Source organism: Polypterus senegalus, chromosome 3, assembly GCF_016835505.1.
Source record: "Polypterus senegalus isolate Bchr_013 chromosome 3, ASM1683550v1, whole genome shotgun sequence".
Taxonomy (NCBI): domain Eukaryota; kingdom Metazoa; phylum Chordata; class Cladistia; order Polypteriformes; family Polypteridae; genus Polypterus; species Polypterus senegalus.
In genome coordinates, this window is record NC_053156.1 from 98,961,691 (window position 1) to 98,987,180 (window position 25,490).

The following is a 25,490-nucleotide window of genomic DNA, read 5'->3' on the forward strand; positions in this document are numbered from 1 at the left end:
GGAGGAAGAAGAAAAAGCTATTTTAAACAAATGTGTTTTAAGTTTACATTTGAAAGATGAATATGATTTGATATTTCAGAGATCCGCAGGTAATGAGTTCCAGTGCTTGGGAGCAGAACAGCTGAAAGCTCCGCTCCCCATGGTGGTTAGATGGGAGGGAGGAACGGTCAGATGGGTGGAGGAAGAGGATCTAAGGTTACGGGATGGAATGGCAACATGTAGAAGGTCAGACAGATATGGTGGTTCGAGGTTATGGATGGCCTTAAAAGTTAGTAGCAGAATCTTAAAATCAATACGAAACTTGATCGGGAGCCAATGAAGCTGCTGCAAGACCGGAGTAATATGGTGAAAAGATGGGATTCCAGTGATGATACATGCTGCAGAATTCTGGCCTAACTGAAGCTTGTGAAGAGATTTATTAGGGAGACCAAAGAGGAGTGAATTGCAGTAGTCCAGCCGGGAAGTGACAAGACTATGAACAAGAATGGCAGTAGTATGAGGAGTGAGGGAGGAACGAATGCGATTAATATTACATAAGTGGAAGTAAGCAGACCGGGTGATGTTATTAATGTGACATTGGAAAGATAGAGTACTGTCGATGATGACACCCAGACTCTTGACCGGAGATGATGGGGAAACAACAGAGTTATCAATAATAAAAGAAAGATTATTGGTTTTGGATAATGATGATTTTGAACCAATGAGGAGAACCTCAGTTTTGTCACTGTTTAATTTAAAAAAAATTGAAGAGAACCAGGATTTAATTTCAGAAATGCAATCAATAAGTGAGGGTGGTGGAAAAGAGGAGGTAGGTTTACCAGCAAGGTAGAGCTAGGTGTCATCAGCATAACAGTGAAAATTAATGTTATATTTGCGAAAAATATTGCCAAGGGGAAGAAGGTAAATAATAAAAAGAAGAGGTCCCAGGACTGAGCCTTGGGGCACACCAGAAGTAACAGCGGTGGGTTGGGATGTGAAAGTTTTAAATTGTATGAACTGAGTGTGGCCTGAAAGGTAAGATCTAAACCAATCAAGTGGAGTGTGAGTAATGCCAATCAAAGATAATCTATTAAGGAGAGTGGTATGACAAATAGTATCAAAGGCCGCACTCAGATCAAGAAGGATGAGAATAGTGATTAGACCAGAATCAGCAGCCATAAGGAGGTCATTAGTAATTTTAACAAGTGCTGTTTCTGTACTATGAAGGGGGTGAAAACCAGATTGAAACTTCTCATATAGAGGCAGGCTTTAACCAAAACTGTGGGCAAGGGGTCCAGCTGACAAGTAGATGACTTGGATTTGCAGATGAGATCTGAGATTTCAGAGGAAGTGGGAAGCTGGAAAGAAGAGAAAGAGTGAATAGGTGAGTGTAGTTCAGAAGAAATACAGAAAGGATCTGGACCAAGGTGCTGATGTATCTTTTGGATTTTCTCATTGAAAAAAGACATAAGAGAATTACAGAAGGCAGTTGAGTGAAGGTGAGATGGTAAAGAGTCTGGAGGTTGTGTAGCATTATTAAGTAAAGAAAACAAAGACTTGGTGTTACCTGTATTACTAGTAATTAACTGAGTGTAATAATTAGATTTGGTTTGAGCTATACAATCCTTGTAATAGAGTAGATGATTTTTATACATCTCTTTGTGGACAAAGAGTCTGTTTTTTTTAAACAACCTTTCAAGTTGCCTGCCTTTAGCTTTCAGAAGCCGAAGTTCAGGCGTAAACCAGGGGGCAGAAAAGGAAAAAGAAACAGATCTGGTTTTAGCGAGCCAGAGAATTAAGAATACCATTAAGACAAGTGTCATAATATGAGACCAGTTCTATGGGAGAGGATAAATTATAAAAGTCCATTTGCAAATCAATTCTAGAAGACAGCAAATTCAAGTTGATATTCTTAATGTTACGAAAGGCTATGAGACGTGGAAGCTTAGGAACAGAAAAGGTAAGTTTAGCGTTGAATGAGAGGAGAAAGTGGTCGGTTATAGTGAGTTCATCTGCTGTAAGATCAAAAGGAACAACACCAGAGCAGCAAATCAGGTCCAAGATATGTCCTTTACAATGGGTAGGAACATCAGTGTGCTGCTGGTATCCAAAACTCTCCAGGCAAGATAAAAAGTCTCTAGTGAGAGGGATATTGATATTGTCCAGATGTATATTAAAATCCCCCAGCAGAATTATATTTGGAGTAATTACAGATAGATTGGTAAGGAAGGTAGCAAGATCGTTCAAAAAATTGTTGTTAGACTTAGGAGGACGGTAGACAGTTGCAATGATGGTTGGAACTGGCCCAGACAATTGACACACAGTCGATTCAAAAGAGCTAACAGCAGGAGCAGGCAACGGCAGGACTTTCCACTTCTCGCGATAAATTATCGCAACACTTCCTCCATGGCCAGATGCACGGAGTTGACAAGTGTAAACAAACCCCGGGGGGGGGTGCATTCATTAAGTTGTGAAAAGTCTTGAGGTTGCTGCCAAGTCTCAGTTAAACAGAGAAAGTCAAACTTACGGTCAATGAGGAGATCCTGAATGAGATGTCCCTTGCTCGTGAGCGGATGTTCAATAGACCAAAGCTGACAATGTTGCTATCGCATTTGACAGTGGTGTTAGTCGACCGAGCTAAGCTGGCCAACACGCTATGGTCAGCGTTCCTATCTGTGTTCTGTGGAGGGTGCCGAAAATAAGACCAAAAAGAGTTAATTCCTTTCGAGCGTCTGTTCGGAATCTCCGGCGGGACCCACGATGGATGTATCTCCGACGAGGGAGAAGTATGATGTCCGGGTCGAAATATAGCACCGACAGCAAAGGCACAGACTGAAGACGACGCAGTCGAAGCAGCTCAGCAGCTGGGTACTGGAGGAGGCCAGTCGCAGGTTGAATAACGAGTGACAGAAGACTCCAAAAAAACAACCAAGCAAAAATCCTACCAGTCCACATTGTAGGCGAGGAGGCCGCAAGCAGCTCAGACGTGCAGAGAATAAACCGGTAAGTTTCAAACGAAACTGAGGTTAGGCTGAAGCTAAATGCAGGCACCGTATATAGCATATATAGCCACGCAGAGATGTCAGCAATATGGCAAAAGAAATACCATCAAAATCTCTAGTCTTAGCAAAATCAATATTCTAGTTACCGGCGACCAGTTCCGCCAGCGTTCACTCAACCGGAAGTTTATATCCAAGTGTAGTGAAAGTAAATCTGACATATATTTGAATATACAGGAGCCAATGGGATGCACTCTCTAGTTAAGAATAAGTAATTACTACAGTTATGATCAGTCCAGTCCAGTGGCTAATTCTGCATTAGTAAACAGGCATACGCTTACACGAAGGGAGCTTGAAAGCAAGGCAAAGGCTGTCTTGCAGGAATTCTAAAATAATAATCTTAAATTAACAAGTTTGTTTTCATAAAAGCAGGCTTAACTTGGGACAAATAGAAAAGGGAGTGAAAGGTGGAAAATGAAAGCATCAAAAGTTTATGGTCTGTGTAATTTGAATTAATCTGACTTATCTGAATATAAGTGTGTTATAAACTAGCTAATAACTCGTTTATACTGCTACAGCAAACATCACAAACTTGACAAAATTTTTGTGTAAGTGAATCTATCCTGAATAATTTTGACATTCATTAATTTATGTGAAATTTTTGTAACGATATGACATTTTATTTTAAGCAGTGTTAATTTTTGTTACTGGACACAGTATGACTGAATAAATGTAATAAATGTACATGGTAACATGAACCAGGTACATAATGTTTATCATATCACTTTTATTTATTTATTTATTTTTTTAAATATATAAATTCAATGCTGAAATCCCCATATGCTATTACATCGGAGGGGGCTCAGCAGCAAATGAAATTCCAGTCATGCTTCAGTCATAGGTCATCATTGCACATTCCACGTTCCTGGATGAAAATGTATAAATATACCAAATTAAGGCTTTACAAAATACTAAACAAATCTACAAAACAATTAGGTTGACCCACATGTTGCCTGAGGTGCTTCTGCCAGTAAACGGTCACTGTTGTATTCCACCCTTAGTATGTCCTGTATATAATATACACATTTTGGGATTGGAGGTTTCAAAGTACTACTCCCGCCATCAAAGTGGTACCAGGGAGCAGGATAATCATGATTAAAAAAGTTCAAAATAGTGCTGTCAGAATGGTGACAAGAACCAAATAAATGATGGCCCCTCAACTGGTTTCCACATCAACAGAAAATATTAATTCTGTCCTTGCATGAACTTGCTAAATGCACAAGATCCATTTGACCCCTGACGTCTCAATTATGCAAATCCCTTTTATAAAGTGCTTAGCAGGTGCTTATTCAGCTTTCTTCCAAGAGATGTCAGCAAGGATTTATCAAGCATAATGTTCAAATTGTGCCTTAAAATTGCACCCTTTTCCATTTTGCACTTTGTGTAATTTGCTTTGTTTTATAATGTTTAGGTGAAGGGCCATTTGCAGGCTTTTACCAATGCCCTGGTTTTCCCATGTTATTTAGCTTTTCAGTTTGAATTACGTTGCATTGATTTATATTGTCCTGGTTTGCTTTGAGTAGCACTGTTTAATGGTACTTACTATGAAAGGCTCTATAAAATTGACAGGAATGAGCAGGTACTGAAAATTTAATTTAATTAGTTTAATTTAAAACTAATTTAATTAGTATCAATAATATTGAGCATCAGAAAGGTGCTACATAAACTAAAACAACAACTATAACAACTCTCTTGAATATTCTCAATTTGTTCATAACACCTCTTACTACTAGATGCTGATTACACCTTTTGTCTATGGTGATTCATGACATAATCTAAAAAGAGCCTGAAATCACAAAGTTTACAAAACTCTTCAAAGCATGAAGGCTGTCTTATACCTTTGTAATTGCAGAATGCAGTGTATTGCTCTGTTTGTAGAATTTGTAATTCTACAGTTAGTTGAGATGAAACCACCTGTAGATATCCTTTATTTTCTCTGAACTGGTTTTAGAAAGGGATGTGCTTTGCTTAAAGAGTACCATCAATACTAGTAGTATTTTGATAAGCTATTCATGTGAAAATTCCTGAATGAGTTAATGTTCTTTCTTGTTTATTAGGAAGCCAAAGTGAAGTCTTCAACTTAATTTATTTCGATCTTAACCATTATTTCAGATTTCTACAAAAGTTATTGAAAGCAGACAGTTACATGCTCTGTGTGGTTTAGGATATGGGCTTTGCAGTTGGACTTACTGCCATGGATCATTCCAATCATTGCATTAAAAAGACCTAAGAACGAAATCCATGCCGAAAGGCACCCCACAAAATGAAATACTGAAATGTGATTGGTTGACTCTGTGCCTGCTGAAGGAGGATTGCATACACAGTTATTGAGATATTTAAAGCAAGTTACTAAAAAGGCTATAGTGAGAGAATTAATCTCCTTAGCATTATGTTTACCCTAGGAAAAAAAGAGCCAAAAATGTAGATTTTTTTTTTCCCAACAAGAAAAAATGTTATTACTTGTAACACAAACATGTAAATGCCAAAATGTCAACATAACTACACTAGGAAAACTCCACTTCACTCCCAGGTAATCAATCAAGGCATGAGCAGGAAGAAGTTCATGCACATTCTAAGTCAGTGGGGGGATGGAATAGCCGGCTGCTTGTCTTTATCAGCACACTTACAGGACAAAAGATGCTGGCGGAGAGGTGCAAACGGATTTAAGGTGGGCCGGATCTGCGAGTTTTTTCATAGGCTCTAGTAATTCTAGTGTTAAGCTAGTAAATATAAGTAAAAAGATAAATTAATAAATGAATAAAAATAGAGTAAAAAAAAAATGAGGAGAGAGAATCTACTTCCTCAATTAAAATGCTTATTCTAAAATGTTGTTGATTCGATCCTGCCAGGTTTTGTACAGATCCTCTCAGAACCTGTATTTCAAATAATACATAACATTAGTTATCCACTGACTTCAAATAGGAGAGTTAGGATTCTTCCAGTTGAGCAAGATAAGCCTACATGCCAATAGTGTAGTAAAGGCAAACACAGTTTTTTTTTTGTCCTTCACCACAGCTGTTAGTGGATTAGGAGGTATTGTGACACCAAGGCTGTCTGATAGGCATTTAAAGATTTTTGTCCAAAATTCTGTTAATTTGGTACATGCCCAAAACATATGGCATAGTGAAGCTAGAACCTGACTGCAAGCTTTGCAGGTTGGATCTTGCCTGGGAAACATTTTCAAAGATTTTAAATGACACAGATGTGCTCAATGTATAATTTTCATTTAAATAATTGTATGCTTTGTGCATATGGAGCTCAGGTGAATTTTGTGCATTGCTACCTTTTCTACTCCTTTTCTGAGATGTTGAGTGAGAGATCCTTTTCCCACTGTATTCTTGGATATTTAAAAGGGATGGGCTTTAAAATGTTTTTATATATTACAGAAATGCTGTTTGAGTCCTTAAGACTGATCAATATTTTTTCTGGCATAGAGGTAGGTGGGATTTGAGGAAAATTGGACAGGTTTTGTTTAACAAAGTTTCTAATTTGAAGACAGTGAAGGAAATGTGTTGCTGGAAAGTTAAATTTGGAGTGTAATTGTTCGTAGGATAGGAAGACATTGTCTATGTACAAATCTCTAAGTGATTTGATCCCAAATGTTTTCCAGACGTTAAAAACTATTTTTAGAGAAAGTGGAAAAAGGTGGTTCTCATGCAGAGGTGCCACAGATAAAAGCTTCTCTATCTTAAAATACTTCCTGCATTGGTACCATATTCTGAGTGAGTGAAGCACAATTGGGTTATTAGTATATTGACAATGATATATTTTAAGGCATTCACCAACGCATAGCCAACAGCACAATGTTGTAATCAGGACTGAAGAAGCAGGTGTCTTTGCACACTTTTCATATCTTTTTTTCTATTGTTTGCATAAAAGAGTGCAGAATGCCAATACCTGATTAACACAATCAACGTGCCCATTGTGGTGTTGCAGGCTACCACAGTGCAAGGTATAGTGACTTCCATATTTCCCCTGACATGAACACGGACAGTCGATGCATTGTGAACTGGTAGCTAATGTCTTGCTTGTCCTTGGACATGATCATAATTTGCCCTTCAGTCATGGGGCTGCTGTCACACCACATTAAAGGTTCATGCGACCTAATACAGTGGGCATATCTCTGCAATTTTGTCATACAGTGCTGTATGCATACGGCTTTACGATTGCTATTTGTTTTTTGTTGGAGGTCCCCGCCCCACTCATGAATATTGATGGGTTACCTTAGCGTTAGCAATAAAATGGAAGAAAGTCATTAGATTTTTTTTTTTTTTTGCTTTTTTGCAGCATGGTGTTATTTCATCCACTTGACAATTGCAGAACACTGTCCCAATAGTTTTTCGGGCTTCCTACTATAAAGCATGTCATTACATGTCACCCGAGGTTTGACTTGTGTTTAACCATAATAACATAGAATTCCAAGCCCGAGTCACAACTGGTGGTTAATGCTAAGGAGATCAAAGAAATGTTTGGATTTCTGTTTTTATTTTATAATACATTTCAAGGTATTGTTTTGTTAAATCTAACACAATGCTTTTGAGCCCTTTTTGCCTCAAGCAAGAAATATTTGGGGATCTAAAATTGTTGAAAATTGATCAGATAACTGTTCCAAAATATATTTTAATTTTAAAATATTGGTACTAAATTAGTTTTGTTGTGTTTAAAGTTTTCAGCTTAAATCCACAGTCTAAAGGCATGCAAGGTTAGGTGGATTGGTATGCTTAATTGGCCCTAGTGAAGGGGAGTGGGAGTGTGTGTGTATTACCCTGAACTGAACTAGTGCTCTGTCCAGAGGATTGTTTCTGCCTTTTGTTTTATGCTTGCTAGGGTGGGCTTTAGCCCCTCTTGACTCTGCTGAGGATAATGGTACAGTATGTTATGGTATTTACTCTTTAACTTCAATAATCATTCATAAATTGTTAGCTGCAATATTTTAAGGTGTGTGATGTGATCGAAGGGTTACAGGATACAAAAACAGCATTCATCTTACCAGCTATTTTATATACCCATTAAAGTTAATTTATTGCAGAAGATACTCCTGTACATATTTACTCAGGTCTCCCCAATTTAGAGTTGGTTAAGTGAAGTAGTAGCAGGTCGATAGACTGTGGAGGGTGATGTATGTCCTTGGAGAAAGTCCAAGCAAAATTAACAGATCCCCTTTAGAAATGCAGATCCCAAGAATTTTTAATAGAAGCATTTTTACCAACAAGCTGGCCATAAGGTTGAATACATTTCTTTTTGCTAACTGCTTTATGGACTATGATAACCCATAGCATTATTTTGATTTGCATCAATCTGAGTTTAATGTCAAAGATTGAAATCCATTTGCTTGCTTTGGGGTTGACTTTTGAAATGTCAGCATAGTAAATCAGCTCTTAACCAAATACTTGCGCCAGAAATGCATATATTTGATTCAGAGTATGTGGCACTGAATGTCTTTCAATGTGTGAAGTATAATTTGTGGAGCAAAGCCTGGATCAGTAATTGTTTACTTAAAAAGGGTAACTTGCAAGCAAAATCATGCTGCTTGACCTTTTCACTGTGGACTTATTCTGGTATATGACAGCTGGTCCCAAGCATCTGCACTGGTACATCTCATACAAAATATTGACTGTGCAAAAAGCCTAATAAAAGAAGTACACACATCACTTCTATGCTCTCTTGTAATATAGTACAGGCTTGGGTAGCCCCTAATCTTAAAGATAGTGTTCTTTAAATATCTAATAGTGTAACCCAGTGCATCACCTTGAATATTTTACCATCTCTTTTGACTAATGGTTTGGCCCTCGGCCTGGCACAATGCCCTTAGAGTTGCCTCTTTTCTTTACATGGCTGTATCCTATTTTGGGTCCAAGGCAGCTAAATTAGCAAAATAAAGTCCAACTCCGCCTAAACTTTTAAATGAAAATTAGAGAATGTATTTTTTGCTATACAGTACACCCCCCAAATTTTACGGGGGTTACGTTCCTAGAGCACCCACAAATTGTGACAAACCATGAATTTTGGATGTGGTTAAAAAAAAATGGCTATTTTTATCATTTAAACCCTAAATATGCCCCTAAAACACTTTAATTTAATTTCAAACCTAGCTTAATACATTACCTAAAAAAGGAATGTAAAGGTAAACCCGTATATTGCACAGTACTGTATTGCTATGTCTCCCGCAGTGCTAGAATGTAAAATACAGATGTTACCGCTATATGTACTGTAATTCATGCAAGCGCATTTTCATTGCCAGAAGCCTTAGAAGGTGCAGGGCGTTTCAAAGGCATCTTGGGGCTTTAAGCCTTAAACTGCCACATGCTTGGTGGTTAATGCATCCCTGGACGCCAAATACTTTTTGCTGCACTTTAATAGTAATAATAATAATAATACATTTATATAGCTTTACTTATACTACTTTAAGTAAACGTCACAATTTACAAAGAAAAAGTGAAATTTTAATGAACACTTTTTTTTTTTTTCTTCATGCAAAGAGCATCACAACTACTGCAACACTGATCATTTTACACACTGCTAATGAACTGTAAAAACTATTTAGAAAACTACTGGAACAATATGTACAAGGTGTAACTGACGCCATGGATGAAATCACTGAGCCAAATGCGCTTGAACTGGCTTTACGCAAGCACACAGAGGTAAGCGCTGATGCTGGCAGGCTAGTCTAGTTCAGCGGCTCAATCCCAGGGAAAGTGAGGCTGCAGGGTGTCACGCTTGGGTCACAGAATTGTTCAGAAACACAGGAGATTGAAGAGACAGGAACTTTATTCAAACACTTCAAACAAACAAGTCTCTTTCAGAAGTAAAACGAGCTTAGTATGCAGTTAGTTCTCGTTTAAAAGAATAGGCAAATATCATAGGGGAGTGGAACCCCCATCAGGAGCAGAGGATGTCTGGGGGAGGAGAGAGAAACAAAGCAATCGGCCAAAAAGGACAGGTGCTGTTCAGACTTTTAAGTAAGTATCATGCGACAGAGCAGCCGCAAGTAAGCCCAGCATGTAAGGGAGCAATGTGAAGGTAGTCTATCGGCATTTTTTAGTTATTTTTTGAGGAGTGTCCGTGTCTTCTAGGGAGGCGTTCAGCCCCCCTGCTCACAAGGGGCTGGCAGTGGTCATGAGCTGGCTGCTCAACGAATGTACGGCACTGACTGATTCTCTCCTGCGTGCTCGCAAATGGCACTGGGAAACGACTATAGCCGGTTGTGGCGGTTTAGGGGTTCAGGGGAACAAAACGGAAAACACAAGAACACTTGGCTGGAGATGCATCACAGTAAATCAGCAGCAAGGAGAAATGATTAACACTGTAGCGGTCCGGTGCCACTACGATTCACACTGTCGACAAGACGGTGATTTATTTTTATGGTGGAGATTCCAGGGACTTGGCCCGACTCCCACACACTCACAAACAGAGACAAAAACAAATCAAACCAGTAATCAAACAGCAAATAAAGAATGTAATGAAAACAATAATACCACCCCTGTTCCCCTTATGGAGATTACACATTAAATACAATAAAGCACAAAGAAAACACACATAGTAAATCATGAAAAATGGCAACAGATGAAATGTAATAATTAAAATAGATAGTCCAGAGATCCGCGCGTTGAATGGCAATGTAAAGATAGTCCTACTGCTAGTTTCTGAAATGGTGAAGACGGGTGGACGGGTTCAGGAGCGCTCCTTTCTTTGCAGGATGGCCATGAATCCACTTACAGTCCTCGTACACAGGCAGACGGCAGACAATTCAGAAACCAATCATGAAATGATCCAGGACAAAATGAACAAGTACAGGTAACAAAACAAATGGCAGTCAGACAGGAACTTGAAACACAAATTACAAAAACTTTTTTTTTTCTCTTTTGGTCACCGGCCCACTTTTTAAAAGCCGTGCTGACATCCTTTGACCCCAACAGCCCCAGCACCCTCAGCAGAAGACCAACCGGAGCCACTGCAGGGATTGCTGGGAGTTGCAACTTTCAACATCCCAAGCTGCATTTTCCTATACAGTTGCTTCCTGTTCTCTCTACAGTACAGTATTTCCACGAAAAAAGGCATAAAAATTGCAGAGGATATTTGCGGTTTCCGCTAACAATTATTAGATAGGTTCTAAGGAAAAATCCGCAAATGACTGAGGTCGCGAACTCTGAACTGCGACTTTGCGGGGGTCTATTGTATTACATTAATATACAACTAGATACTCAGTTTCTGTTCTATATATAAACTCTATAGTTTTTATTATCATGGCAGAATTTTACAATAAGCAGAGAGATTTACCTGATGCTCAATTTTAGAATTAGATATTGGCTCATTATCCTCACATTATCAATATTTGTATTTTAGTGTAAGATGCACATGAATGCTTGCTATTCAGCACTGGACTAAGAATAACTGGCCACAGAAAGACATATTACCGATTCTTGTAAATAGTTTTTTTTAATTTTATTTAAAGAGAGCGCATTTTATGTGTCTAATCATCTCCCTTACATATGTATCAACAGTGCTGCCTCTGCATTAAAGGAATACACCGAACAAAAGTAATATTTTGTTTAAAAATCTTTTACTTACTCTGAGGTGCTGAGGTGTTTGTAATGTTGTCTGAGAAAACAATTGTAATCTCTTGTTTTCATGGAGAACAGAGACTGCAAAGTGTTTTGATACAATGAGCTTCAATTGAGGCCGGCGGGGCTCCAGTACTAAATAACAGCAAATAATAGCAAAACGTCCATGAAAGAATATTGTTACTCCAGTTGCTTGTTTACAACATCTAAAGCACATGCATTTTGTTGCTAAAATATTGCTATATAGATACTTATGAAAAATCTGAGTGCACAAACAGGAAGCATGTTCAAATGGGGTCAAGCTTTTTAATTGAAGATCTGCCTTCTCCCCACATTCATTGGTTATGAGCCCTGAAAACCATATATTTCTATTATAGTATTCAAACTCGTCAGAATTTCATAAGATTGTTACACGGACCATTTAAAATCATACATTTGTGAGCACTGTTGAAATATTAACATAATACAGATTTCTTTTGTCTTAAACCACAGTGCAGTTTTGTTTTGTTGCTCAATGGCCATTATATATCTGCAAGTTTATAGCCTGTTTCTGCCTAGTTTGTTTTTTCTTCCATAAAGCACAAAATAATCTATTAAAGATCATGCCATCTCATCAGTGCATATGTGTGATTCTTGTCACAATACGGAAAGCCACTCAAGAACTTGCAAAAACTGTATGTTAAAGTTAAATTTTTTTATCCTAACCTGCATCAGTATTAGAATATCTTTTTGACATTTTAAACCATGTGGGATAAAAGCTAAAAGACTTGCCTATTTTATCATGCGTTTCAATCAATATGACAGTTTTCTAAATACAGTACAACAACAGCTTGATATCTTGATTCTATTATAGTAACTCTCTCCAGCTATTCATCTACTCCATTGTTTAGTTTATTCTTGAATTGTGCGCACACAGCCTTTAACTTTTACATAGTTTTTTTTTTTAAATCATTTTGTGATGGAGTATTCTTTGAACAGCACTGTATACAACTGATTGATTTAAGGTTTATTACTACTGCCAGACAATCTTTGTGTCCCTAAAATTATTCCTGGACACCAAAAGTGAATTTGCAAAACCATTGTAGGGTACAGTTGGCTGTATTTGTCTAGCTTTTTCAAAGCATTTTTCTAGTAGGCATAATTAAGGTGACAGTATGTTCAGCTAGGTGTGTCACCTTTTATTAGCCGCAGCAGGGATCCAAAGCTGGTGGCTGATGAAGAAAAACTGAAAAGAAGACCTGATGGAAGAGGTCATCACTTTTTCATCCAAATTGAAAACAACATGCTTATCTGTGGTGGCCAGTTTGTCCCAGTATCTATTATTTTGTTTGTTTTATATCTCTTGTCTATGTTCAACCAAAATGAAAGGTTTTAAAAACCAATCAGACAATTCATAGGGTAATCTTTTATTGATGCTGGATTTTCTATAAGCCGCAAATGCACTATTGTGCTGCTGCCACCACACCTTTTGCAAAGTTTGCAATTTCTTTCACTGTAAGCTTTGAATTTTTCACATTTCTTACATGAAAGCTGTGTAGTCCTGAGCCTGAACTATCAGACCATGGAGACTGGCAGCACTGATAAGGATATATTGAATGCATAGCTAATAAAGTTATGTAGAGTGCTGCTTGCAATTGCTACATTTTTTATCAAATTGAGCACAAGTGAAAAGATGGAAAATTAAAGATGTCTAACAATAGCTTATGAAAGAAATAAATCTTTTAACATTATGAAAGAGTCTGAATTCCTTGTTTCCATCCATGTCCTTTTTTTTTTTACTTACAATTTTTATTACATTTTTTTAAAGAGCCCATTGCTGCTCAGTAAAAATGGTTAATTTTCTTATAGAATGTTTATACCATCAAGCCATTAATGCATATTTAGTGGAAAACACTAAAAAAAAATTCTCAAATATAGTGTATTAATCCTGCATTCTCAAAAATGTGTAAGTTCATTAGTGACTCCAAATGGGCCTTTTGTACTGTATGTATGAGTGGGTTTGTATCTGAGCTTTGTGCTGCTGTTACAGCTTAGCATTTGGTGTGATAATATAAAACAGACAAATATTGTATAATTTACTTAGCACTAGACTATTAGTAATGGATATCAAACAATATGTTCATGTGGTGTTGTGTATAATGCCTTTCATACTCCTAAATGATAACGTGTTTGCCTCTCAATGTATTTGCAGGAAAATGATATTGACTTAGATGATGATGTCAGCTCATTATCCAGCGCTGGCTCCGATATTTCTGCTAAGAAACAAAGCAGTTCCTCTGGCCTGTTGTCTGTGTCTGGGGTAAGTTTTTTTTTTTCTTTTCTTTTCATCTGTTGACGCCCTCTATGTATAGTAAACCTATGAGTTCTTACAAACATAACAGTTGCATTAATACCAGTGACTCATATTGTATGTGGGGATATAGCCCATCAAAATTCACTTTGTAAAGCTCCATTTTCTGTTGAACAGATAGATGGTCATGAGCTGGTAGAGAGTCAAAGGCTGGGACTGAGCTTTGTGGTTTAGAGTCTAATTTCCTCATCACTTTGCTGTGTTGGCTGCTGTGCTGAGTTTGGTTAACCTTTCTATAGTACCAGTTCAATAATGTGGGATTATTTGCATCACACCATTTATTTAAAAGTCCTTCATATTTAATAAAGTGGGCTAATCCTGCTCATCTTAGAAAACCAAAAGGAAAAACAAGACTTACTGTTTTAATTGTATGCTGTTGGATAAGTTCAGATATAAAACACAAATCCATGATTCATGCATGTTTTGAGAGTACAGTGTGACCACTCAACTGTAAATTGCAATTGTTTTAACTTGTAACATCTCATATTTAAATGAGGAAACTTAAAAATGTGAAATGGATTCTTGTCAAGTAAACACTATACTAGTACAGGTATCGAGAATGGTGTCTACATGTTCATCCTCAGCATGTAATGGATTTAGTTGCAGTCATCCATCCTTTTTTCTTTCCATTGTTAAAGTCATTTAGCAATTTTGAGGTTGTCAGAAGTTGTCACCTATCCTGTTCCATATTGGGAGCCAACCTCAGACGCGACATGTCTATGTCACAGGGCACACTCATACACCCAGCCAAACATTATCCATATGACGGACAATTTAGAGTTGTTAGTTCATAATCTGCATGGCTTTGGATACAGGCAGAAAAGAAACGAAGACATTAGAGATGGAGTTGAAAATCATTACAGGCAGTGTAGGCAGTACAGCAGGTAAAAATCGTGTCAAGATTTTAAACAGACTATTTATCTATACTTGCAGAGAGTCTCCAACAGTAACAAAATAAACGTTACCGGTAATTGTTTCAACAGTTCTACATTTGTCAGACTTTCTTGTGCCTCCGCTCATAAGGCTGCTTTAAATCCCAAAGCAAATTACCCTATTGATATAGCATTAAATGTGTTAGCACAGAATCTCAGAGAGATTTGGTGCATTCTCTAAAACATACTTAATACCTAAAACAAATGAACAGGCGCTAAATTGGTAAAGCACATTGGGTTTTTGAAGCTAAATAAATGGCCATTAGAACAAGTGTATTAGCACTTTAGTTATGGGTGCAACCTTCAGTTACAAGTACATTACTGTAGTCCTGTTCTGTGGTTGACCATAGAGAAATATCTGGTAGCTTTTGTGAAATACAATCTGCAAGCAAAAAACGCCACAATAAAGAGTTTTATACAGTAATACAGAAGTAAAGGATTGACTTTTAGTTGAGAAGTTTGGTTTATCATAAAGAACAATGTTAAAAAGGAAATAAAGAGTTGGAAAATTAAAGCATTAATAGTGTGTGATAAAATTTAACTTGATTGGTCCATTAAATTTTTACTTTTTGCCCAGCACCCATGAACTATTTAATGATATTAATGATATCCTGTAATGTTTGGATCTTTTTTTTTTAGTATTAATTTAAGCAGTATTGGTTTATAAGTTACTGCTCAGAAAATGTCAGTGAATAAATTTCTTTTCCACTAAGGACTAGCATAGCGTGAGCAAAAACTTTCCCTTGCATTACATTGTGAGTGTTAATTGCTATTATGCAATATACAGTAATTACCTATTCATGTGTTTAAAGAAAATACAGGTACATGCATTGCAGAATGCACTTCAAAATGTATTTGCCAATGTGGCATGTTTATTTAATTTATTGAAGTCATAATGATACTATTTAATAATTGTGAGGCTGAAAAAATATGCTGTAAATATGCAAAAATGACACAGTTAAACTTGACTGTGTATCTTATATACGTATGGTCCAATACATACAGCTAGATTATTAAACCTCATTGAAAGTTTATCTAGTATTACTATGATTCTGATGGTCAATATTTCAGGATTGAAGAGAAAATGAGTTTAGTACACTTTAAAGTTTAGTGACATTCATTCACATCCCTAAATACTCAACTGTCGTCCATGCTGAAAATATATGGATTTTGGTTCTGCACACCCAATTTATTGTCCACAGGCTGTCTTGAGGAGAAAGAATGACCGACACAAAGACACCTACGGCACTTAATGTTCTTTGAAAGGACAGTGAATTTGGTGTTTTGTGACAGGGTCCTTTAACTTGTCCCATTTTAACTTTCTTTCTAAGAGAAGTCTCATTGTTGGCCACAGAAGGCACCAGATAAAATGAAGAGCTTGCTCATGGAAACCTCATCATTGAGAGCTGTCCATGACACCCCTGGTGTCGTCTTTATCTTTCCCAATCCAAAAATTCCTCACCGTTCAGCCTAGTTCCTTTAATGCAACTCGAGACTGTGTGGTTCTGTCTCTATGGAGACTGTCACCTGCTTGTTTCCTCAAACATCCGAGATGCTACACTTTGGCGGAGTTGCCTTACGACAAAATAACTGGATCACTTTAATGTCAATTTTGAAAAGGTTTGCCAATGGCCCACCAGCCACCCTTTATAAATCTTGGAAGGAGTAGCATTGGGAGGGATTTCTTGATGTGCTTTGTTCTGCAATTTTGGAAAATATGGTGAGCTGAAGCATAAAAAGTTGTTTGTTTGCACACATGTGCACCTTAGAGGAAACATTGAATTCTGCATGAGCACATCTTAAGGTAAATGAGGTAGTCCAATCATCATCCCTTGTGTAATCCACAGTGAAATTCTCAAAAAGCTGTAAAATCCTTCCGCTTGTTAAGTAGAGGACAGAATCCTACCTCTGTCAAAAATAAAATAGAGTACTTACCCAGCTTTCAGTATGTTATAGTTTTAATGGCCTATGCCTAATATTGATTCTTTTATTTATTTGTTTGTTTGTTAATTTAATATAAATGTTTAAACTGTCAAGTGGTAGAGTGGCAACCATTAACTATAACCATTTAAAACCTAAATTGATTCATTCTTTCAAAATCCAGATTTCACACCCCTTTCATTATATTTAGTACAGAACCAAAACTCTCCTTTGTCAGGTAATCTATTGTTATATTTGGCTTTGTGTCATTTGAATCCAAAGACTTTCCTGGGACTTGTCCCACTAATAGTGGGAAATATGACCTTAAATATTGTACCAGAGTAACTTACTGCTGGTAATCAGTAAGCTTTCTTTAATGAGATATAGCAAAACAATGACTATCTTCTCACTGTGCCCTGGCTCAAATTTAAAATTAAAACTGACTTCATATAAAACTACACACACACATTTTATGTAACTTTACTACATAGATAATAGGTTTAATTTTTTTTTTTATTCAATTCTTGATGCAACTTTCCTGTTTTATATGTTCATTTCATGTTCTGTAATTGTTAATAGGAAAAATGGATGTATGGGTAACTTAAAACAGTTTAATAATGACAACTCTGCCCCCGGCATGCATTTGTGAAGCATATACATTTATTCTAATTGCCATTTTTGCAGTATTGTGAAATGTTATGCCTGATTTACTGTGAAATTGATTTTAATAATATGTTTCATGCTCTGCTTTTTGATAATTTGAAAAGAAATTAAAATCTAATTACTTTGAGCTGCCATTTTGATTAGCTGTCTAAAATTCATTTCTAAATCGCCACCACCACTACCACCATGTATGCTTAAGTTATACTTATACAGTTTTAATGATTTTCTTAATCAATCAGTACTTCATTGCTCCTGCTACATTTGACTATGTATATTGAGTCCTATATGTGCACAGTCACCCTGAAATGGTCAAGATACAAAGCCAATACACACAATAACTGGATTATAATATCTTTGAATGCTTAGTCACATGCAAAATGCATTATTTCCAGTGTGAAACTAAATTGTAAACATTTCTCATGTTCTTTAAATAGATTTTGTATTTTGGTCATGTAAATTGTTTCACATATAGATTTTGAAAATTTTTGTTAATTTGAAATATTGCAAGGGAAAACTTTTTGCCAATTGTTTCCTTTTTTAAACTATGTATTCTGTCTTGTTCTAGCTGAGTGGCAGCATGATGAGTTTGTACAGTGATGCTGGAGATTTTGGCAACCTTACAGTTCAGGGAGGAGTGCAGTTTGCTTTAATTTTCAACGCTAAGAAGAATGAGCTAGTGATCTACATTGAGCAGTGTCAGGAATTGGCAATTGGAAATGTGAAAAAACAACGAACAGATCCGTAAGTGTGTATATGCATTTTTAAATTTTCGATGTGAGAATTTCTTTGACTTGTAAAACACTATTCCTTAGGTCTGTGATGTGTAGACAGGGTGGTGTGTTGGGGGACTATGTGAACTCCCTTATCTATTCACAGCCCCCACCCCAATCAACTTTTTTATTTTTCTGGGAGTTATCCAATCAAGGCAAGCTTATTATCTTTAATTGTCATTGCAAAAATAAGCCTGGAAAGATTTTCTTAAATGAAAAAATATACTTTACTGTACAAGGTTACAGTTTACGTTTGTACAGTAGGTAATTTTAAATTTGACTGAAATGCTTAGTTATGCTACAAACTGCTGAAATTTCAGAAGCTTCTGATTAGCACAGAAAACATGTGTTTTCACATTGCCATTCATAAACACCAATATTGTGTAAATGGATGACAAACAAATACTTCTATGCTTGTTTATCAAATCTTTCACTTAGAACTAATTTATGAAAAGCAGTGTGTGTGCCAAAAGTTGCTGACACCATTGACAGTGTGCATATTAAAACATAATTTTTCTAAACAATGCCATGTAGTTCTGCTTGTTTTACAATAAACTGTTTGGTAATTATACACTTGATTATGATCCAAAACATAAAATCACTATGCATATGTGCCATGTGAAAAAGAAGACATGTTGCATAGTTTGTTTTTTGTAGCTACCGTTTCATGTGTGCCTGGTTAATATAGTCAACATGGGTAAACTCAAGGGCACTCTCCTTACCACCTGGTTAGTAAATCATGACATCAGTGCAATGTAGTTAAGCCAATGGGATGCATATAAGGTTTGTTCTTGTAGTATTGTGACTTTTGTCTAATATGTTCTCTACTATATTGTAGTAACAATTTCATTTTTAATCTTATAAGTGATAAAGCTGTTTCCTAGTCTTTAACAAATATACTCTTCTGCTAAATATGGATTACCAGTTGTTTGTAATTATAGAGACTTGTACCAAATGCTGCAAACACATCACCACTTAAACGACACAACCACATTTGCTCCCCTTCTCACTTCTAATCATCTTCAGCACTGTGCTGCTAATGTGTAATATTCTCACTTCTGTTTCATCTGGTTCAAAACAACAGCACGACCAGCTCCTATCCCAAAAGCACTGAACACATAGCAAGAAATATTCCTGGATGTGTTGCCAGTGTACCACAAGCACTAAGCATACTAAATTTTAGTAACTCGGAATACCAGGTTCTCTTGAGTTGACCTTCCAGACACCTTAGAATCTTTACCATTGAGCTTCTCATAAATCAAAATTTCATTATGCCACTTTATATTGATATATAAATGCATACAGGAACACTCTGTTTTTCTTTATATTTAGTCTTTCCTTGTGGTAATGTTCAAATAGATTCTGAAAGCACACCTTTTCATTTTAAACTTTGTATATCCATCTGTTTTCCAAACCTACTTTATCTTAAGCAGGGTCATGAAACTGAAGCCAATTTCAGCAAGCATAGGATTCAAGGCAGGACTACTACTTGGACAAAGTTCAAGTCCATCACAGGGTAACTTGATATGTTTGGTTTTAGATCTGTTTTCTTGTCAGCAAGTCTATCTATATAGGTTTATTGATATTTATTTTTGAATTATATTGTATCCTGTTGCTCTGAATCGCTTTGATTTGTAGTTTGAGAAGAATGTTGTGGTAGTGTGACCTGAAAAGGAAGTTATATAATTAAATAAATAAAAAACCAAATAAGTGTGGTGAAGGACACCATGTGATATCAGTACCTGCAAGTAAATGCATATAATGTGATACAAGTTTTAAAGACTAGTCTAAAGCACTATTTTTGACAAGTTAAGCTATCTGTATTGCAGAACACACAATATGTAAATGAGCCCCAAAGAGGTAGAGGACAACCAGATGTCATGTTTAATAATGAGCCCATCTACAAAGGACTTGCTGTGTTATTAGCAAATTTCAAAGATTCAAGGTCTTGCTGGAGAATCCTGTTTGTGGGATACAAGAATCACAAGTCCCTCAAGCTTTCGCATATGCCTGATTGACTGCAGCCTGCTTGTTTTTAGCATCATTTCTACCTTAATCATCCTCAACATAAGCACCCCATAGGGCAAAGTGTTCGTTTAACTGTGAAACTCTTTATTCAAATAGCTCCATTATTCACTTTTCTGATGAAGCAACCATTGTAGACCTGTTCATCAACAATAATGAGATGGCTTATGGAGTGCAATTTTTCCTTTAATATCAGCAAAAACAAAGGAGCTGGTCAAAGACATCAGGAAGTAGCTATACTCCCTTCACATGCCTATCCCACTCTAACCACACTCCTGTTTATTTTGGAGAGAGGGTCAGCCACTTTGACAGTGAGACCTAGAAATGCAAAGACAAAGCTTAATTGGACATAATACATATTGGCTATTTGTATGATGGCCTTTACTTAGACCTCTGAAAAAAGGTCCATTGTCTACAGTAATTATCACAAACATCTTCAGGTGCACACAAGACTCCATGCTGTCCTGTTATGGCACCTGCTTAGTTCATTATTGTTCACCAAAGTACTATACAAAGCATTGAAGTTGGCACAGAATCTTAGCACTGTTCCCTTTTGTCCAGCACACATGACACACACTTGACAACATTATTAATGGTCTTCATCTATCCACATCAGCCACATTGACAGAATCGAGGGAGAAAATGGCATAGGACCATTAGAGTTCGTACCATTAAGACGTAGACAGTTTTGAGAAGAGCCACTCATACTGACAGCTCCATGACTGTTTCTAGCATTAACTGTATGTGTTGCATTCATTGTAAAATATTCACTTATCTTTTTTGTCTGCTTGTGTTATTGTGCTAGTCCAAGCAAGGACTGTATTGTAAATCACATTGTTCTGTGTACTCATGAAAATAAACCTGATCTTGACTTCTGTAAGGAGACTCTTAGTTATACATGAAAAGTGTTCACAGATATTTCTTACAGAGAGAGAGCACTGGCACAGTGAGTCTATAGCAGAAATTGTACTCTTAGTGTTTATAGTCCAGGATCTTAGCCAGCCTCTATTCCACACTGTATCCCATTAACTAGAGAACCTAAGGAAAACCCCACAGAGAGAACATGTAAACTCCTCATAGATTCAACATTTTATTGGATTTGAACCCATATCCATGAATAAATGACCACTGTCCTGTTTCATTTGAAAAAGAGGACACATATTTGTGACTTATATATTGTGCATTTTAATACACAACCACATTTAATTTGTCTGTTCATCCATCCATTATCAAATTTGTTTATTCCACTTCAGAGCATCTTATGCATCTTGTAATACATTTATTGAGCTGCAATTCTGAAATATTCTACACAGGGAGCTTTATTTCTGAACTTCACTGATATCTTTTAACTTCTTATACTGTCAGCTGGTGTTGTATTATTTGTTTTAAATGTATTAGCTTAGATCATTTCCTGTGCTGACTAATTTGAATAGTTGACAGTTTAATATACTCTTATTTGCTTCCTAATGTTCTTTCTGATAAGGACATTTAATGGCATTATTTTACATAAATAATGTTTTTGGTAAGTATGTTGTTTATTAAGCTATCAATTGTCTTTAATCAGACCGTTTTGAATCTTGTTTGTAAGCTGTAATGCGAGAAGAGTGACTATTGTGTTGAAATTTAACTATGTAATCTTTAAGACTCCATTAGGATTCATTTACAGTAAATAATCATTTACTCTATGGCCATATTCCTGCTTTTCATGCTCCACTTTTCTATATACATTTTGAAACAGAAAACCATTGTACATTGATTGAGTTGTATATTCCAAAGTTATACTACTTTATTCTTGACTGTTATGACCAAAAGAATGTATCTGTGCAAGGGGAGCAATCTGTTGAGGCCACAGTGCATTTTGCTTGAGGTAGAATGGACAATTAAAAAGTTAATTGCCAATCATGTAAATTCTGTTGTCCAAACACATGTTGGTATAAACTTTTCTGAAATAATGTGTACTCTTATTTGGCCATAAGAGCATCTGGCATTTTAATAGTATATGTGTGCTACATTAGATCAAGCAACAGAGACGCTTTTATAAATCCAACTGCAATTATGTCTATTCCACCACATTTACAACAGAAACCAAACTAAATATAGAATTCCAAAAAATTGGACTAAGCAATTTAGCGTATGCCTTAAAGGTATTGATTGTGTTTAGTGAAGAGATTTGTCTTAATTTCAATAACAACTAAAATGTCTGCATTTCAAGTAGTTTTTCCTTAGGCATTCAGCAGCTAATTTCTTGAACGGACCTTCAACCTTGGAATATTGATGCTGTTAGATACTAGGGACTGTTTAGATGTTAGGCACAATAGCTCTAGAGTTATAATAGTAATCAGGGAATGATTAGTCAAGCCTTATTAAAAAAAAAACAAAAAAACACACAAACAAAAAAAACAAATGTGCAAACCAAAGACAAACGTGTCGCAGCCAATGCTGAATGGGTTGTGGATCATCTAATATAATGGATTAACATCTCATTAAAAGCATGAATCTGAAAATATTCAGAATTTGCACTAATGGAAGAAGATGCACCAGCAATGTCATCCAGATATGAGACTGACCGGTCTTCTCCTCCAAGATGATATAGCTCATTGTTGTAGAACACTGATTCAAAAAAAGACCTTCACTGTAGCTTTTAGTTACAAGCGTAGTGTTTTTAGAAAACACAAAATAGCAATTAGTAAAAATTATGTAACTCAAAAATTGCATGCAAATGGTATTTATGTGCTAATGAACATACAATTGAGTATTGTTATGTGCATTCTATAAAAAATTATAAAATTCTCCTATTTTAAGAATCCTCTTATTCTAGTACATAGTCACAGGCTGCTGAAGTCCATCTCCACAGTATGAGATACAAGGGAGGAGCCTACACTTGACAGACCAACAGCATATCACAGAGTACACATGTACATCTGTACTAAGGGCAAGTTTTACATCAGCAGTCAATCTGACCTTTTGGATCTTTGGGACATGTGAGGAAACAGGAGTACCTGGAAAACATGCAAACTGCACACTAACAAGGCATGGGGTTTATACTCTGGACTTTGAAGATGTGTTGCTGCACAGCTAATATTTGCATAACAATGCCATGTTATAAAATTTATATAAACATTTGTATAAAAAAAGTTCTTGATAATAAATTATTTATTAAATATATTATGTTGTTTGTAATTATAATGTAGAAGATTTAAAAAACAGTAATTTGAGTGACAAATACCAACCAGAATTGATATTGATTATTGTTATTGATTTTTATCAATCACATTAAAATAAGTGAAAACTGTGATCTATAATATATTCCAGTTAATATTAATTCAAACTCAACACTTCCCCTATACCCAGTTCGGAGAACTACAGTAATGTGAAAACTATGTACACCCAATGGAAATAGTGAGCTTTTTTTTAAACATATTTGAGCAGGCAGACAGTAGATCTTCATAAAAGCAGTGCCTACAGATAAAGGTGATGTACTTTAATTAAAACACAAAGCACTTTTGATATGGTCAGTATGTGTAAGAAAACCCACAGGCATCTTGCAACTGAAGAATTTTGCATGGAAGAGTGCTTCACCGAGTTGATGTTGGAGTCTGTGGGGCAGTTATGCAATATGCCTCATTTTTGCTGAAGAGGGGCCATACCAGGTTCTGAGTCCAAGAGTTTATTTACTTTCCCACCCAGTAGACTATTATACCTGTTGATGTTTTTGTTGAATAAATGGTTGAAAAGGCACCTTTTGTGTTTTTGTTCAAGCACATTATTTGTACCTGCAAACACTGTTTGAATGAAGATCTACTGTTTGCCTGTTTTTTAAATTTTTGCAAGATAAACAAGCGGACAACAATACAGATTTCCGTAACGGATAGATCCAGACCCTGGTTAGCAACAACCACCACCAGTACTATTACCCAACAGGGTGCTGGCAGAAATAGGGCTACTGTTGGCTGAAGAGGGAGGAGATGTATCTGGAGGCAGAAGGAGAGGAGGAAGGTAAAGAGAGTGGAGCTGAGGGTAGGAACTTTGAATGTTGACAGTATGACTGGTAAGGGCAGAAAGTTAGCTGATATGATGGAGAGAAGGAAAGTTGATATACTGTGTGTACAAGAGACTAAATGAAAGGGGAGTAAGATCAGGTGTATCAGAGGTGGATTCAAATAGCACTTTCATGGTGCATGGGAGGAGAAATGGGCTAAGGGTTATTCTGAAGGCACAGTATATCAAGAGTGTTTTTGTGGTGAAGAGAGTGTCAGAAAGTGTGATGATTATGAAGTTGGAAATTGAAGGTGTGATGATGAATGTTGATAGTGCATATGCCCCGCAAGTTGAGTGTGCGATGGATGAGAAAGTAGATTTTCTGGAGTGAGTTTGATGAAGTGATGGACAGTGCACTCAAGGGACAGAGAGTGGTGATTGGAACGGATTTCAGTGGACATGTTGGTGAAGGGAACAGAGGGGATGAGGATTTGATGGGTAGGTATGGTGTCTAGGAGAGGAATTAAAAAGGTCAAACAATAGTGGATTTTGCAAAAGGGATGGACATGGCTGTGGTGAATATGTATTTTAAGAAGAGGGAGAAAAATAGGGTGATGTACAAGAGTGGAGGAAGATGCACACAGGTAGATTATATTCTATGCAGAAGAGTCAATCTGAAGGAGATTGATGGCTGCAAAGTGGAAGCAGGGGAAAGTGCAGTTAGCCAGCATAGGATGGTGGTCTGTAGGATGACATTGGAGATCAAGAAGAGGAGAAGAGTGAGGACAGTCAAGGATTAAATAGTGGAAGTTGAAAAAGGAATACTGCAAGGTTGAGTTCAGGGAGGAGGTAAGACAGGCACTGGGTGGCAGTGAAGAGTTACCAGACAGCTGGCCAACTACAACAGAAGTGGCATGGGTGACAGCAAGAAGAGTGCTTGGCGTGACATCTGGACAGAGGAAGGAGGAAAAGGAATCCTGGTGGTGGAATGGGTAAGTGCAGGAGAGTATACAGAGAAAGAGGATGGTGAAGAAGTGGGATAGGCAGAGAGATGCATAAGGTAGACAAGAGTACAAGGAGATAAGGTGCAAGGTGAAGAGAGAGGTGGCGAAGGCTAAAGAAAAGGCATATGATGAGTTGTATGAGAGGTTGGACACTGACAGAGAAAAGAACCTGTACCGATTGGCTAGACAGAGACCGAACTAAGAAAAATGTGTAGCAGGTTAGGGTGGTAAAGGATAAAGATAGAAAGG

General features: G+C 36.8%; 1 protein-coding gene across 5 annotated transcripts in view; it reads left to right on the forward strand.

Annotated features, from left to right (window-relative positions):
- LOC120525402 (synaptotagmin-like protein 2) overlaps positions 1 to 25,490 on the forward strand; it is a 541,287-nt gene that overhangs the window by 445,524 nt on the left and 70,273 nt on the right. For all 5 annotated transcript variants that reach the window (XM_039747656.1, XM_039747659.1, XM_039747657.1 and 2 more), the window contains 2 exons: positions 13,791 to 13,898; positions 18,030 to 18,205. In XM_039747656.1, coding sequence (XP_039603590.1) covers positions 13,791 to 13,898; positions 18,030 to 18,205 — 284 coding nt within the window. The remainder of the gene's footprint in view (positions 1 to 13,790; positions 13,899 to 18,029; positions 18,206 to 25,490) is intronic.